Below are 18,053 nucleotides of genomic sequence, written 5' to 3' on the forward strand. Positions count from 1 at the left end.
GCCTTTCCGAGTGTTTTGCCATGTTATGCAATTTCCCAGCATATCGGTAGAAATTCATTTCATAACCTCTCTGATTTGCTGTTATTTGTCTTTATTTTGAGTTTCTTTCTTACTTCTATATGTCTTAAGATGTCTATGATTATCCATTTCTAGTCTGTTTTCTTGCTCTTCTCCTAGTGTATTTTTTAAGCAAAAGATACTTTTAAACATACAAATATATCAAGTTCTATATCTTCGATTTAATGCTTGATTTTTACAGACTTTATAAAATTGAAAATGGTTCTTAGTTATCTATGTTATTTCGATAATCATTTGACTTTCCTTTCATCATCATTTTTAAAAAACATGCTGAACACTTTTTTTGTGTGTGCAATTTAACTAAAAAGAGCAAACACAGAGGCGAATATGTTCGACCCCCAATTTTAAATTTATGTTTCTCTGATATTTTTTTTAATTTGTGCTTTAATAAACTACATAAATGAGATTTAAAATGTAAAACTAACTCCCTGTATCCCTATTTTCAATTAAGGTATTGAAAATTACAGTACTTTCAACAGCATTGTTAAAAAGTCATGATTAATTTTAAAATAAAAACATATTTTAGTGGCTAATATTTTATTCTTTTTTTAAAAAATCTCACTAAACTTTAATTTAAACGAGTTCTAAAAAACTCTGTTTTATGGCTTTTAATTTTTAGTTCGGTGTTTCTTTTAGTTTTCAGTTAAAAAATATAATATTATCCATAGTTTAAATTATTAATTGTTCTAAACATTGAATTATTTTTATAGTATAAGGTGAATTATTTAAAAAGTAATGTATTAATTTAAAGTTGTATCAACAACGCAAGAAAATTTAACATAAATCTTACACGAAACTTGATAAATTAATGATTCAGTTTCCAAGTTGTTTTAAAAGAAAGTATGAATAATTCTTTTCTCCTTTTTAAGGAAATAGATGGCAGCACAGATGTATTAAATTCAAATATTTTCTTCAACTATTGTCTAAACGTGGAAGAAAAATTCGTGCTGAAAGTAAAATACGTGAATAAACAAAAAAGTATTTGGTTATTAATTTAAGTTAATAAATCCTTTATAATTTATTGAATAAGTGAAGTATCAAATTTGAAAAAATTTATTTCGATTATTAAATATGCTTTTGAAATTAAACTGAATAATTTAATTTGATGAAACTAAATTATCATGGTTCTGATTGAATATTCTTTTAAGAATTTAATTATAAAATATTTAAAATATATACTGGTGGAAGAATGAGTTGATGAAACTTACAAATATTTTTATGATAATATTTTTACAAATATTTATATATTTTAATAAAATATTTGCAACTTACAAATATTTTTTTCACTGAAATATTTTAATAACTCGTGTAAAAGAGAAAAATAATCTTAGAAAAATATGACTAGTTTTTAGTCTTTTACAATTCCTTTATAAAATAAAATTTTAAAAAAATGGCAAAAATAAAAAGAAATTTTTGAAACAAATTTAAAAATAATGTGAATAAAGCATCATCGAAAAAATAAACAAAATAAATAACTAACTCTTGTTTGAAATTATCTTTTTTACTGAGTTTTTTATTTGTTACAAATGATTTTTAAATCACATTTCTCTAAAGATAATTACATAGAGAATTAATTTCTCGCTCAACATAAAATTAATGGGTTCAATTTTATTGAAGTATTGCGATCATATCTTACAGATTGATCTCAATTATTGTCAATGATTTTATTTGGTTTCGTAACTTAAAATATCAACTGCAATAAATAATTAACATATTTAAGTTCCGCAAGTTAAGTTTTATATATATATATATATATATATATATATATATATATATATATATATATATATATATATATATATATATATATATATATATATATATATATATATGTATATTCATTATTTGTTATATTATTAACTATTTAGGAATTACAGCATAATTACTTACTGACTATCCAAGTCGTAAAATGTTTTTAATACTCATTTTAATTTAGCTTAGATTATTGCAGTAGTACTATAATGAAGGTAAAAGTATTACTCAAAATAACATTTTATCAGTTCAAATATATTTTAGATTGTTTTGAAAAAATGTATCGTAATGTAAAACATGAAAGGTAATATTATTTCATATAAATTATTGCATTATAACTCTAAAACATAAGTAAAATAATTGTACAATTACATTTATTACTTTTTTACGTTTATTTTATCATGATTTAGAAATTATATTTTATTTCGATAGATTTTGTTTCTAATCAGTTTATGACACATATTTTTTTCAAAATTTCATTATATTTTTTTTCAAATTTGGCATAATTTAAAGCATGATTTAAAAAAAGCTAATTTGTCCTGAATGCAAAAAAAAAAAAAAAAATCGTGAGAATGGCAATGACATTTCAATTTTAATTATTTTATGGTAATGTTCTGGTCGATTTCTTGAAAATAATTAAAATCTAAAATAAATATCGTTAAAAACAGAATTAGAACGAAGCCAAGGTATGCCATTTTTTAATTTTTATTCATAATAAACAAGTAAAAAACAATGATTCATAACCTAATATCAGTTCCGCAATAATTTAATTAATTTTCTCCCTCAATTCGAAAAAAGGTATCATCAACAAGAAAAACAATTCAGATTTCTATTTTAAGTAACATCGAAAAATATTCCTATAGTGTTATTAAACTTTTAGCGTAAACACCTGCTTAAATACTATGGATCTTTGAACTCAAACAGTTATTTCATTTCCGGCTAGATTAACAGAACGCGAAACAGTTTGCTCGATATTGAACGTCAACATGTGGAGAGAATTAAGAATAAAAAAAAGGAAACTGTTACGTTCTCACAGAGGTGAACAAATAAAATAACTCAGAATATATGTTTCCGAATAATTGCATGTGATTGACCAGAAAGTCATTACTCTATGGACATTCATTTTTTGAACTTCTACAGGTGTACTGAGAGTTTTTTTTTGTCGAAGAGAAGATAATTAAGGTTAAATTATCAAGTTTTTCATTTGTTGCATGTTAAAAGAAAATTTTTCAATAATTTTCCGTCTGTTCAATCTGTGCAAAATGGAAAATTTTGATGAAATGTACAGGTTGCAAAATATAAAAACTTTCCTAACTTCTAATCTAATGATTAAATTTTTAAGTAGTATGATGCATTGTTAATGATAACACATATTAACTTTAAAGTACTAAAGTATTAGGACACAATTTGAAAAAATGTCGGATAAAATTGCGATAAAATATGCCGCCCCCTGGATGCCGATTCTTTTTTATCGTAAAATTCATTTTTACCATAAGATTTTGAGAAACTAAAAAATCTGATGAACCATAATTTTTCAGTAATATTTGTTGTAAAATCACTGAACCTCTGTAGGTAAAGAAATATTACTGTAAAATATACGGTATAAAATTCTGCGATGAAAATAGATTTTACTGTAAAATAACTGTTACCAATGATGCACCCAGGGTAATATTTATTGTAAAACCACTAAATCACATATGAAAAAATGTAGTCTGCGAAATATAAAAAAACTTAATAGTTTGTTAGCTTTTAATCTAAAGATCACATTTTTAAGTACTAAGATGCATTCTTAATAATTAGAAGGATTAACTTTGAATATGCTAAAGTATTTGTCCACACTGTAAAAATACTGTAAAATAATTATATATAATAAAATTAATAAAATTACTGTAAAATGTACCAACACCTAAAGAGCAGTTACTTTCTACCGTAAAATGCATTTTTAACATAAAATTTTACGGAGCAAAAAATCTAATATACCATAATTTTTGCACAAATATTTATTGTAAAATCCCTGCAGTTCTGTATTTAAAGAACTTTAACTGTAACTGCTTTAGGCAGAAGAAGGGATGAAAGTGTTGATTCCTTAATGTTAATTAACCTTTTACATATTTTGCCACTTCCATGTATAACTATTTGAACAAATCAAATTCCTGAGATAAATTCAATCTCTGAAATTTGATTAGGAAAATCAGATAATACTAGTTACTGAAACTAGCTAAGATAATCAAATAAGTTTGGTACCAAATCATAAGACTCGTTTATCCGAAAATAGTTTTATGTAAAAAACTAAAAGCTACTAATCTTTTATTTATGTTTTTTTTTAATAATTGTTTATGCATTTTGAATTATAAAGGGCAAAAATTTTAACATCGGTTTTTATTATTTAATTTTAAATAATAAATTCCTAAATTTAAATGGAATCAGTTGAAGAGATTTTAAGAAATAAGAATATGACTTTCTTATACTATTCAATGAAAAAAAAGGGGAGAATTATTTCTTCCATTCCTTCAAAACATGAAGGGTTTCTAGTATCCTGCACCCTTCGATCCATGTCCCTAGACTATTAGAAACTATCATTCACGAATAACGAATCACGGTACTATCATTCACGAATAAATGGCGTAACATCCTCAGAGCTCCTATACCCGTTTAAGTTTTATATTTATGCCAGTGGTAAATGGTTACGAAACCGTATATTTTTGTATTCACGTTTTTTTTTTAACCGTACCAGTTGCAAACAGTTTCAAAACTGTAAAGGCAAAGAAATGTTCCTAACCATACACTTTATGGTAATTGGATCAACAAACTGCTGTCGGCTATTTTACGGTTATTTCAGAATGAAAATTCTAATATTGTACATATTTGTGTATAATAAGGGGTATTTTTTCTGTTACCTACCTCTTTAAAAAACCATTGTGTCTTACTTCAGATACAATTATAAACATTTTTATTATTAATATATTATGGCAGAGAGAGAGAGAGAGAGAGCTACCTTGTTTCTGCAAAATTAATTCTAGCAATGAACCTCATGTGCCCTACTTTTTTTTCCTTTCTCGAAAAACATAACTGTCCATTTCGTCCATTTAAAAGGACGTAGTCACAAATGAGTTAAGAGTAATAAATTTTCGACAGCTCCCCTTCTTAAACTATTGAGACCACGTTTTCCAGATTGTTGCTCCCTCGTAATTTAAAGGCCTAGAATCTAAATTCGCCGAAAAAAGGGTACGCTTTGTGAGAGAAGTTACTTTTTTAGTCTGATTTCGTAATTAAAAATATCGCCTGCACAAATTAATTAGCGTATTCAAGTTAAGCCCTTCGAAACATTTAGATCGCATCTTGAAACGTGAAAATCTGATTTGTAGATCAAAAGTTATTCAGATGCTTTTTTTTATTTTTCATTCTGCACACTGTACAGTACAACAATATTTTTTATTGGCATGTCATTTAATTTAAAGAATGAGCTTATTTTAGAATATCTCGGTACTATAAGCAGTTGGTATTCGATGTTATTATTAATTTCACGAAAACATGAGTTTGCTCAGTCTTCAATTTTCCCAATAATGAATAAATAAGTATCTAAATACTTCGTTTTCGATAGTAACTTGTACAGTAATATACTATATGTTTATTGTATTTTTTTGTTACGTATTTATTCATGTATTGTTTTAAGAATATTCCAAAAAAATTATGTTTGGTATTAAAGACATTTTAAATTTAGTAATTTTATTATTTTCATAAATAATCTATAACAAGTAACTATAATTTATTATCATCAAATCATTATTCAAAATGATTTGCTATAAAATGTTTTTTCTTAACTTTTCGTATTTTATTAGAATCAGTTCCTAGGAAAATTAATTTTCAGTTTTGACTGCATTTTAAGTATCATAAAAATATTCAATATACTAAGATAAAGTTATTTTATTTAACTCGCTTATACAATGTCTTAATAATATTTTTAAAAAAATATTTGAAGCTTAGAATAAGGATTCATTAAATTTAGTAACTTCGATGTTTTCATTACTAATAGCGACTTTCCGCACTGAAATTTTTATCAGCAATGGATTATAATCGTAAATCTTTGCTTTGAAATTTTTTTCCTTAAATTATATTATTCCTTCTCAGTGATTAATTTATTATTACCAGCTATAAATTATTAGAAAAATTTAAGTATATTAGGTTGGCATTTTTTTGTTTGTTTTAAAATGGGCTGAAAGAAAAAACTGTAAATTACGTTGAATTGCTAACCTAACTTCTATCCAAAACTTTTAAAGACAAGCCTCACTTTCGGAAAAGCAAACATATCTTGATTCAGACAATCGAAAGCAAAGTCTATTTGATGGGAAAGGAAAGCAATTCTCAGAAATTTAAATGTATGCTTTGTCTCTTAAACAAACGATTAAATAATAATAAAATTAATAATTAAAACTAAACTGATAACTCATCTATTAATAGAAAAAAACTTTAATTAACATTTATTCTTTACAAACAAGTAACTTTTTTTTAGAAAACAATAAAGTTTTGAAAACCTATTCTCAATTTAATTTATCTTTGCAATTTTATTCTTAATTTTTATTAATTATTGTTATTATTAATTTCAAAATTTATTTCATTGCTAATTTTTGTTATTAATTTCTGTTAAACTTAAAATATATATTTTTTATTTTATGTAGGCAATTGAGTAAGATCTATTTAACTTCTTCTTAAACACTGTAGTGAGGTACAGAGAGTACCAAAAGAAACTTTATCACTGTCCCAATACCTCACAAGTTAACAAAACTTATCTTAAAAAACTTTCGAAACCAAAAAAAATTACTTTAACATACTTAAAAAACACATTTTTGTCTTGCTTCAAAATAATTAAAGAAAAAACTGAGCATTACTTCCATAAAATGTTTTATTAATTTAGAAAAATGCAGTTGCAATTTTGTAAACTTTCTATACACAAATTTCATTGCTTTTTTTTTTAGATTTATAAAATATGCATTTATATTTAAGTATTATTATGAAGTTACTAAAATATTACATTTTAGGGGTTTGAATTGAAAATGATTTTCTAAAATACATTTTAGTTTTACGATTTTAATCAGGAATTTATTTGAAATTTTCATCAAAGTAATCAAAAAAATAAGTTTGTATGCATGTTTGTTTCATTTAATGCAGTACTTTTGCTTGAAAACAATCAAAGAGAGATAACTCTGCATTACTTCGCTATGAAAAATTTAAATAATTTAAAAAATATATAATGTTATACATCAACACTTTCGTTGTTTTTACAAATATATAGAGATAGATACATTTGTATTCATGCAAAGTTACAAAAAAGTGTATGTTAAAAAAGATTTTAAAAAATGAACTAAAATACGATAATGTCTCCAATACGTTTTTTAAGACTCATTCATTTATTCGTACATAACTTTCTAAACATCGATAATTATTATTAAAAATAATTCTACATTAGATAACATTTAATGAAAAAATCTCAGAATATTGCTTAATCTTTACATTTGTTAATATAAATTTTATTTTTGCGTTTATTTGCTGCTTTTTACTTACATTGGTATCTAAAGTATTATGCTTCATGGTTTTTTCATTGATTTATTTCGGTCAACTAAGCTTTAGTAGGACTTAGAATAAGCCTTATTTCCTGGATTTCCACTGATTGCTTGATTCCTAGAAATATCTCTAAGAGATAGAAGAAAAGTTTCACGAAGAGAAATCAAGAAAATCATTTATAAATGGTAAATATTAACCTTCTAATAGTATCAGACAGTAAATAGCCTAGGAAGCATTTTTTTTTGCATGCATTACATATTGTTTTGCACTTTGATATTTTATACAAACATAAATTATGATTACTTAAACTAGAACTAATACAATCGAATGCAGATTTTATTAAGACCTTAAAAAAACTTATAAAAACTTATTCAAACTGTATTTGATAAAAGAAGAAAGCTCTAATCTAAGAGAACTCCATTCAATCTCTTCATTACTTATAAATTTAAATAAACTGTGTGATAAAAATGTTTTAATTTTTTTTGCAAATTCCCTCCCAATTATAATTTGAAACGCTATTTTTAATGTGCATTTCGCTTTTTCCTAGTAATTTTTCCATATAGCTGTAAATTTTAAAGATATCATGCTTCAAAAAGCATCATTATAGTGCGTTTAAATCCCTCGTTTTAGAAAATTAGTACCATTTGAAATGTCTGAAACTGCTTTAATTTTTGATTATAAGCTTTAGGGTCGTTCTGTTTTAACAAGCGTGTTACTGGATATATGAATGAATTTATATCTGGAATGAATAATTAAATTAACTGAAGGAACTTTCACACTACCAAATATATTTTTAATATTATCAACCATAATATCTTGTAAATTTGCTACAAACTGATAATTTTTAAGTTGAAACGTACTTTAATACACACAGAAAAAAATCTTATTAAATAACCGTACAGTATGGTAATGACATTACTAGTAAAAAATAACCACAATTCTGGTAATAATAACCCAAATATATGGTATTTAAAGCCTTCATTTAACTTTTACGCTCATATTGTAACGGTTTACTGTTAATTCTGGCTTTCAAAATTATAGTCCTTATTACCGAACATTTAATAAAAACTACAAAATTGAGAAATAAATTTAACCAAATAAATGATTGCCATGTATCATGATAAAAATACCAAATTTTGCCACATTTACCAAATTTTATCACATATAATAGCACTATATTATGGTTAATTTAAAAAAAAATCAATAGCAATGTGCTTCAGTAAAAATTACCGACCTTTTTGGTGTTCTCATAGAACTAGAATGGCGATACATTTTACTACGTTCTGGCATTTTTGATCGTACTTTTTTTTTCTCAGTGTATAAATTAATTCTTGTTAAAGTTGATATTTCTTAAACTTTGGGTTGAGATATTTTAATAACACCTCACCCCTTACTGGGAAATTATTCAAAATATCTGTAAAAGTTTAAATTACTTAGTGATAAAATTCCTTACAAAGCAAAATTTAGTTTTTTTATAAAATGAAATGTGAAAAAAAGTTTGGAAAAACTAAAATAAACAAGCAACTATTAACTAAATTCCAACACTTCTCCAAATACTCAATTCTATAAACTCAATTTTCTAATAAACTCATTTTTCATATCAAGCACAATATTTCAATATTGCTCCAAGAACATAAAAAAAATATTTATAAGTTTTGCTATGCGAAAAATTAAACTTATATTTTTATATATTAACTAGTCAAGTAAGCTCTTTCCTAACATAAATTCCAAGTTTTTAAGCTTTTAACCGCAAATCCTATTACACTAATTCTTGTAAATAGCTATACTCATTTATCCTTCCTTTTCGTGACAAAATCTTTTTCAGATAAAAGAATCAAATTAGAACATCCGTCATTAGTCTCGCTTGCAATGTACATCCATAATAGAATAAATTTCTTATAGATAGAAAATCATGCTTTACCCTCTTCCGTCGGACCGAAAAATCGAAATTCAGGCGCATGCTCATATATATATATTTTAACTAAGAGATCACGAATAATAAGAGAAAGATGTAAGCAAAGTGCCATTCTTCGAAAAAAAATATCTTTTTATGTTTGGTCTTGACATTGAAATGTAAATTGTGACCAGTACCTGCACATTATGGTAGATAAATGGTTATGGAATGTTAGAGGATGCGAATAGTCTATCTTTCCGGATATCCGTTGGTATCTGGGTTCCCTAAATCAATTTCCTTTTAGTGAAAAGCAGTAGTATAGTTGAGATGGCTGTTTTGGTTTGTCGTCGTAATGATGCAACGTGAAAATGCACGTGGAAATGTTTTGACATTTTAGAATTTATTTTTTTGAAATCGTGTTCCGTTTTTTATTGGAAGTGATTTGTGAATTTATAGCTTCCAGGTTGAATTTTAAAACTCGAACAAAATTGAATATCTCAAAGAAATTGTAGTTCTTATTTTTTCCCTGTTGTTTTATAAAAGAGTAGCATACTTGTTTCATGTAAAATAACCGAACCTAAAGTGTGATAATTATTTTATTTTTAAAAACATCCCTTGAAAAATATTTTATTGTATTCTAGCTATATATTTTATATGAAATAAGTTTTGATAAAAACAGCTTTTCTTTTAATTTTTAACCTCTTACTCTTGTGAAGAAATTCATTTATTTGTTTAATTTTAACTATATTTAATAAAATTTTACTAAGACCAGAAATCAATTAAAATAGTTTCAAATATTATTGTTTCATAAGTTTGCTCAATTTTTGAATGTTGTTAGTTACTTCTTTTAAATAGTCTAACTCTGTATATTTAAGAATATATAATATAATTATAAAAAAGTCGTATATATATTAAAAATAAAATTGGTGCAAAAATATATCGTAACAGATTCATTTATAAAACGGTAATCTGTGATTAAGTTAAGATTTGAAACTGTAGAAAAGGTATGAATCTGTAAAGTTTCTTTGAAAGTAATGAATTATGGGAATGGGACAGTCATGCAAAAAGAAGAAAAAGAAATTCAGTATTACACAGATCGATGAATCAGGAGCAAAACCAGGTAAGTTGTTAAAGTTTATTCTAATTTAAAGACAATTACCAAAAATACTAACATATCAATATTCACAGCCTCATATTTTGATAAGCAGCATTGTAAAATTTCTGTTGATTTAAAATTTGCCATCGCTGTTAGTCAAGCAGTCAAGTCTGTTCGAAAAACAAAACAGGCGCCATAAATCTGTTGGCCTAACTGTAATACCTTCAGTCCAATAAATTTAATTTTGAAGTGTGTTGAACAGTAAAATCGTTGGTATTTGTTAAAACTTTAATACGGTGCTAAATCAAACCACGCTGTTAAAAATTACGGATCAAATTAAAATATAGAGTGCCAGTGCTTTGGTGAAACCTTGTAAAATCCATTTTGTCGCAAAATCCATTTTTAACGTAAAATATTATATCGTAATTTTTACAGAAATAATTATTTAAAGTATTTCAGGGATTTTACAGTAATTATTACTGTAAGAATTACTGTAAAGCTCGTTTTTTTGTTCCGTAACATGTTTCGGTAAAAATAGATATTACGGTAAAAAGTACCGGCACCCTGAGTGTAGGTACTTATTACCGTACTTAATCCGGATTTTTTTACAGTGCGTGCAAATGAATTGTTCTTAAACTTCATTGCACAATACTATGGTTCAACTTAAAAAAAAGCCATTGTTGGACAAGAAATTTAATACTAAACAAAATTGGACCATACGATCACGCAAGCGAATTGTTCTTAAATTTAATTACACAATACTATGGTTTAGCTTGAATTGAATCATCGTTGAAAAGGACACTTAATACTCTATAAAATTGAATTATACAATCGTGCAAAATAATTGTTCCTAAACTAGAGTACAAAATACTCTGGTTCAGCTTGAACACCAAAAATGTTGAACTGAACAAGAAATTTAATCCAGTGTGAAACTGAAGCAAACTATAGTATAAAATAATTGTTCCTAAATTTGATTACACAATAATATGATACTGCTTGAGCACGAACATTGCTCAATCTAATATCTGGTGAAGGTTGCAGTAAAATTGCACGGTATCATAGATTCAATGCTTAGCCAATTTTACCAAGAATGAAAGCTAGAAACACAAAATGTAAAAAAAAAAAAAAATTGGTGGAAGATGGCAAAGAGCATGTCGTAGTTTAATTATTACTTATTAGGAAAAGGTCTACTGAAATAGTGCCTGGGAATTTCAAGATTAAATAAAGTTTAAAAAATACTGCATTTTTATTTTAATTATTTAAGTAATCATAATTATTTTTATAATAAAAATTTTATAATGAAAATTTTATAATTTAAAACAAAGTTTTTAAAGGTATTCTGTGAGAGAAATGACAAACAATTTTTTATTTTAATCATAATTAAGTTATTATCACATGACTGCATCAACTAATTTATAAAATTATTTTTAAATTCGTACGTTTCAACTCTAAATGCATCTCGCGCAGACCCGTAGCAATAAATAAAAAATTCCAAAGAGAAATCTTGCGTAAAACTGAAATTACTAAGAGGTACGTGTGTAAAGCGGTACTTAAAAGTACAAACTGCTTAAATTATAGAGAAAATCATCAAAGGGGGAAATTTTACACTTACGAGAAACGTGTAAACGTATTAAAATATTTCGCAGTCTTGATTTCGTTACATGCTTTCTGAAGTTTAGCTATCAAACTATGTCTTACAAGCTAAATATTATCAACTACTTAATTATTAATTTTTGTTTGAAGAACTAATTTTAAAGGGTTTAAAAAATCGAACATTTGATCGAAATTGATTTCATTTTTAACCAAAATATGCATTTCTTCATCCAACAGAGTCTGATCTTGGCACCGTATTAAGTTCAAACTTAATCGGATTGACCTCAGTAAGTTTTGAAATAATAAAGGGGAAATACGTTTACAATATAGTTAAATTTTCGTCATTGAGGGGAGGGTTTAATAATAAGCTACTTTTTCAAACTATTCAGACGAGATTATTTTAAGAAAAACACCATGACTTCCATGCAGACCAAAAGATGTTTCATTGATACTCCAATGTTCATTCCATATGGATCACTCCATGTGCATGGTTTTCAAGCCATGTGAAAAACCATGTTGAAACCTATCTCGAAACAAAAATAAGATACAGTTTGATGTAACAATATCACTTTAGAAAAGATGAGGTTTATCACTATAACTTGTCGCAAAGATTTTATTTGTTAAAGTTAAATCACTTTGAACTTATTACTTTTAACCAGATAACTCTGAAAACAATGTTAGAAATTTACTTTCTTCATTTTCAGTTACTTTGGATGATTTTCAAATATTAAGAGCTATTGGCAAAGGAAGTTTTGGAAAAGTAAGTTGGAATTATTTTGTTAAGAAAACTAACAGAATTTGTTTATTATTGTTTGGCAGAATACAAAAACTTTCTTAGGCTTTCAAGGCGAATGTCCTAAAATTCAGTGCTAAACAGGTTATTTTGTTCAAGTTGTGACGAAAGCTTAAGTAAAAACAGAGAACATGTCATAAAATTGCAACAATATATATATATATATATATATATATATATATATATATATATATATATATATATATATATATATATATATATATATATATATATATATATATATATATATATATATATATATATATATATATATATATATATATATATATATATATATATATATATATATATATATATACGTAATTTTTTTTTTTGATTTATGAAAGCTTTAAGCTCCATTTTTTCTAAAAAAAGAACAAACAAAAAAAAATCTTTAAAAACACACTATCCTAATTTTTTTCGAATTCAGTTAACTATTAGTCGAAACAGAGCCTATCTATTCATTTTCTTTTCGTTATTTAAACATTCATTATCTATTTATTAATATGATTAAAAGTCAAGATTCGTAATCTGAATTTCAACAATGAATTTTCATTTGTAAATTTTAAGTAAACATTCAGAAAAAATTACTTGGATAATGGTATTAATACCCAGAAAAATTAAATCGCTGACCTACAAAAAAATAAATCAACCTAATGCTTTCTCTTAAATCATTATGTGACATTTAAAATTTCTATTTTAAGAGGGAATCAACTTATTTTGAGATTTAAAAAAAATTATAAGGTAAATCGGTTAAATTAAGTAAACCAGATTATGTAACCGGAGTAAAATTTCCATACTGTTTTGTTTGGTAATGACATCCCTGGTGAAATATATATATATATATATATATATATATATATATATATATATATTTACAAACGGTATTTAAACCCATTTTCGTTGAGATGGTAACAATTTACGGGAAATTCTAAAATTATAGTTCTACACATTGCGCGAACGAAAAGTACTAAGCTGAAAAGCAAATTGAACCGAATAAATTGTCTGAATTAGGTATCATGATAAAATTAACAAATTTTACGATATTTACTAAATATTATCACATATCATGTTTACTGATAGTTTTACCCAAATCTTTACTGAAGCCCTTCGGTAAAAATCAGCGAGCTTCTTGGAATCCCCATAACGCCGGAAATACAGTAAACTTTATTATTAAGTAGTAGTTTACACAATACTTTTTTATCAGTGTTATGTGCATTTTTTGTGAAAAAAAAACACTGGAAGAAACACTTCCTTTGTTACGCTTGGAATATGTAGTTTTAAGTGATAAATACCATGCTCAGACAAATTTGTCTTGGATAAATAAATTATTTTATGACTTTTCCGTTCCTTTTTCTTGACAGATCAAAACACTAAGAGATTAATACATTATGATTATAGATTATACGTCGCATCCTTCTTGAAATATTTATCATATGCTCATAGCACTATAGATGCTGATCGTTGAAGAAACTATCTAATTTCAATATTTTGTTATTAGTGCCAGGAAAATCATTTATAATGTTTTTATTTTTCTATGCATTTTCAATATTCTACACACAGAAAATCCCTAAATAAATATTGGCACTCACTAAATGCGAAAAATTTGATTTCAGTGAACAATCAAACAAAAAAAAATAATATACGAAAAACAAAATAAGTTTTAAAGAAATCAATCTTTATTTTAATATTCAAAAAAGGGAAAAGAAAGCAATGCTTAAGAATAAAGCAAAGCAACCTTTTTAATTACAAATCGAAATACAAAATATGATTAGATTTATATTATGAATTGAATTTTAAACATCGTTATTTTAATAAATAGTATTTTATTCATAATTACAGGATGTTACGCAATCACAACTCTTAACATATTCAATTTGGGTAGCAAGTTGCAAGTTAAGTAGTATAATAAATCTTAAAAGCCTTTTATCTTTCGGTATGGAGTATAAAGATATCTTTAATGGTTGTCGTTCAAATAATTTCTCTTTCCGCTGGTAATAAAACTTGTTTTGATGCTATTAATCTCGAATTGTCAATTAATGATTCGTCAGGTTTAGTAAACGTTTTTGTTTTTTCCTAATTTGCATAAATAGTAATTTATGACCCTAATACTTCGACTTCAATATGTATGAAAGGATGTGAATACGAAACATCCTGTATACATTTCTACACCGTTTCTTAGATCTCAATTAAATAGAGTTAAGAATGTTGTCATATCATTATAGGCATAACGTATTTCCTATATTTTTTAATCCCAATTTTTTCCCTAAATTTATATTTTTACTTAATTCTTAATAAATAAGGAAGTTAATGAATTGAAGGTCAAGCATAACCAAGTATTAAAAACTATTTTCAAGTTTTCTATTTTTTAAATTGCTCTCCTATTAGTGTAGAAATGGGTCTGGGGTTCACTTCTTTCACCAAATTAATTGAAATATTAATGTTAGGTTTCATGAGGTAGGCTAATTTGGCTTGCCATATGGCAAGGCTCATTTCAAATAAAGTGATAATAATTTATTTTCCCCTATATTTAGAATCATGGGATATTACTATTTTTTACATTGGCTTTTTACATTGAAAGGTTGGAGTATCTTGCCAAAATCTTAGTTGCTATTTTGTTTATACCATACGAGACTATATGTAAGATTTTGTGACTCTCAGTTTTTCCTGGAACATTCAACAGCAAAATAAAAATAAAAAATTTAATGTGGAATTATGAGTTTGCCATTTTTCTGAAGTTATTCTGTTTTAATAAAGGTTATAGGTAAAATACCTCTCACCAACATCATTAATTTTTAAGTGTCAATTAGTTTTTTTAATGTAAAAATTTATTTTTAAATGTAAAAATTAATCTTTAAATGTAAAAAGTATTTTCAAATTCATGATTTATGCAGTCATCTACTGATAACTTCAGAGAATACAAAAACAAAATTACCAATGAAGGTCTTTGTTTATATAAATGAGAACAACAGTAAAGGTTTGAGTGGATAGTTATTTTCACTTCTACGCTATGCGCTCATTCATTTGATCATTTGTCATTGAGCATATTTGACATTATAAATATGGAACTTATTAAGTCGATTACTTATAAACACAGATGGAAAAGTTTATGGACAGTTCTTTACAGTAAATAAAATTGTGAAAATTCCGCCCTCCTTCCCACCATTAAAGTTGTCTTAAAAATCAAGTTAATAAATTAAATTTAGTTAGTCAACTATTTTTTTATAAATCATTCTTAATCCCAAAAATGATCCTCGCTCATACATATCGTGGGAGCGAGATAATATTCAAATATTCAATCACAATATATTATCTCGCATATATATATATATATATATATATATATATATATATATATATATATATATATATATATATATATATATATATATATATATATATATATATATATATATATATATATATATATATATATATATATATATATATATATATATATATATATATATATATATATATATATATATATATATATATAAGGAAGGATAAAAACAGGTATTAAGAGCAGGGAAAGATTACACAATATTTATTTAATAATTCTTGGAGAGAGAACAGTCATTCAAGTGACAGAAAATCGTTGTGCTCTTCAATAAAAGTTAGGGAATATCTGGCAAAGTAAATCGGTAAAATATTTCGTTTTAGGGAATAAAGGAAATCTTAGTAATTATACTTAGTTGATTAAAAAGGTCAAGGGAAATTTATCAATTTAGATTTCTCATGCTTAGTTACAGGGATAAACATTAAAATGTTAATTAATGTATACTTGAACTAAAAATAGATTAAAATACAGGATGTGATTAGTAAGGAAAATGTGAGAAAGAGCGTTTCGTTTATAATAATAAATTAAGAAAAAGATTTAGCTAAAGGAATGACATAAAAAGAACAGTTGAAGCTAGATAGATATATTGCTGTAGTGCTCACTTCTTTGCTGAAAACAGTAATTTATCTACTCCATAGACCCATAGATCTTTCTAAAAGTTTTATGTGTTCAAATTATTTCTGCCAACAGTTGTTACAAAATAATCCAAATGTTCAAAACGTATGATTATTAAAGACATTTTCAGAGCACTTTTGGACAACTGAAGCATTTTCAGAAAAATTAGCGTCCATATCTTGACTTGAAACCAGTTTTTAGAAATTCACACATTTTAAAAAATTTTTAAAAATTCGCGAAGCGTCCGCTCTATTGCTTCATTGATATGGACAATGGTCATGTTTTGGTAAAAACAAGTCTCATTTGAAGACATTCTTTAATCTCTCTTGAACAAAATAGGGGCATTTTCCGAAAATGTGACTCACATATTTTAACATTAAACCAGTTTTAAAAGATTCACTCTTTTCAGAAATTTTTAGAAAATTCACAAAGTGTCAGCTGTATTGCTTCTTTAAACATTCAAGTCTCAGAGGATTAAATTAAAGAGTCTGCATGATAGACCACACATAAAATGTTAGCATTAAAACACAAAAGAGAAGGCAGATGATTTTATGATTAAAGTTACTATACGCTGAGATTGAATATTAAAAGCCGATACTTAGGTGCCGGAGTTTGCTTTAAAACTACTTAATAAAGCTTGAAAGAAGTAATTTTTCAATAAATAAATAAATGAAATAATTTAAAACTTGAAAAGTGCTCTAGCGTAACAGGCATTAATGCAACAGCGGTTCAAATTTTGAATTGTAAGGTCTACATTCTTTCACATAATTTTAAATTACGTAATTTGAGATGACAAAATGTAAAATTTGAGCGAAATCGGTTAATAAGTTCCCGAGAAATCGAATCTTAAGAAAGTCGTATATTTGAAATTCGACTTCTTATAAACTATTTGACGAATTTAGCTCAAATTTATATTTTGCCATTTAAAATTACGTGCTTTGAAATTATATAAAAATTGTGTACTTCACAGCTCAAAATGTTTTCGACAGTTATTGAATAAAATAATGATAAATAATAAATATTTACTAAAATTTTCTGTATGAAATTATCTTTGGATAATTGTGTGCAATTTTTTTTTAATTCGCTTAAGAAGTTCTCCAGATATGGCGAAATACGCAGAAAGTAAAATTAACATTACGGTGTCCAAACTTTGGATAGCTCTCCTCACTAAACTGTGGGTTCCAGAATGCGGCTACCCCCTATATTTTGGGGGTCAGAAATCCTAATCCATTTTAAAAAAGGTATGTTTATTCAAAGAAAGTATGTTTTTGTGTCTGATTTCGTAACTTAAAATATCATATGCACTTATTAAATAGCATATTTGAGGTCATCC

General features: G+C 25.7%; 1 protein-coding gene across 1 annotated transcript in view; it reads left to right on the forward strand.

Moving 5' to 3' along the window:
- Positions 1–9,363: 9,363 nt before the first annotated feature.
- LOC107448953 (serine/threonine-protein kinase 32C) overlaps positions 9,364–18,053 on the forward strand; it is a 41,511-nt gene continuing 32,821 nt past the window's right edge. Inside the window, exons 1-2 of the mRNA XM_016064329.4 lie at positions 9,364–10,403; positions 12,677–12,732. Of these exons, the coding sequence (XP_015919815.2) occupies positions 10,325–10,403; positions 12,677–12,732 (135 nt within the window). The 5' untranslated portion in view covers positions 9,364–10,324. The remainder of the gene's footprint in view (positions 10,404–12,676; positions 12,733–18,053) is intronic.

The sequence above is a fragment of the Parasteatoda tepidariorum genome, chromosome 11, assembly GCF_982258835.1.
Source record: "Parasteatoda tepidariorum strain Cologne lab strain chromosome 11, Ptep-v5.0, whole genome shotgun sequence".
In the NCBI taxonomy this organism is placed as follows: domain Eukaryota; kingdom Metazoa; phylum Arthropoda; class Arachnida; order Araneae; family Theridiidae; genus Parasteatoda; species Parasteatoda tepidariorum.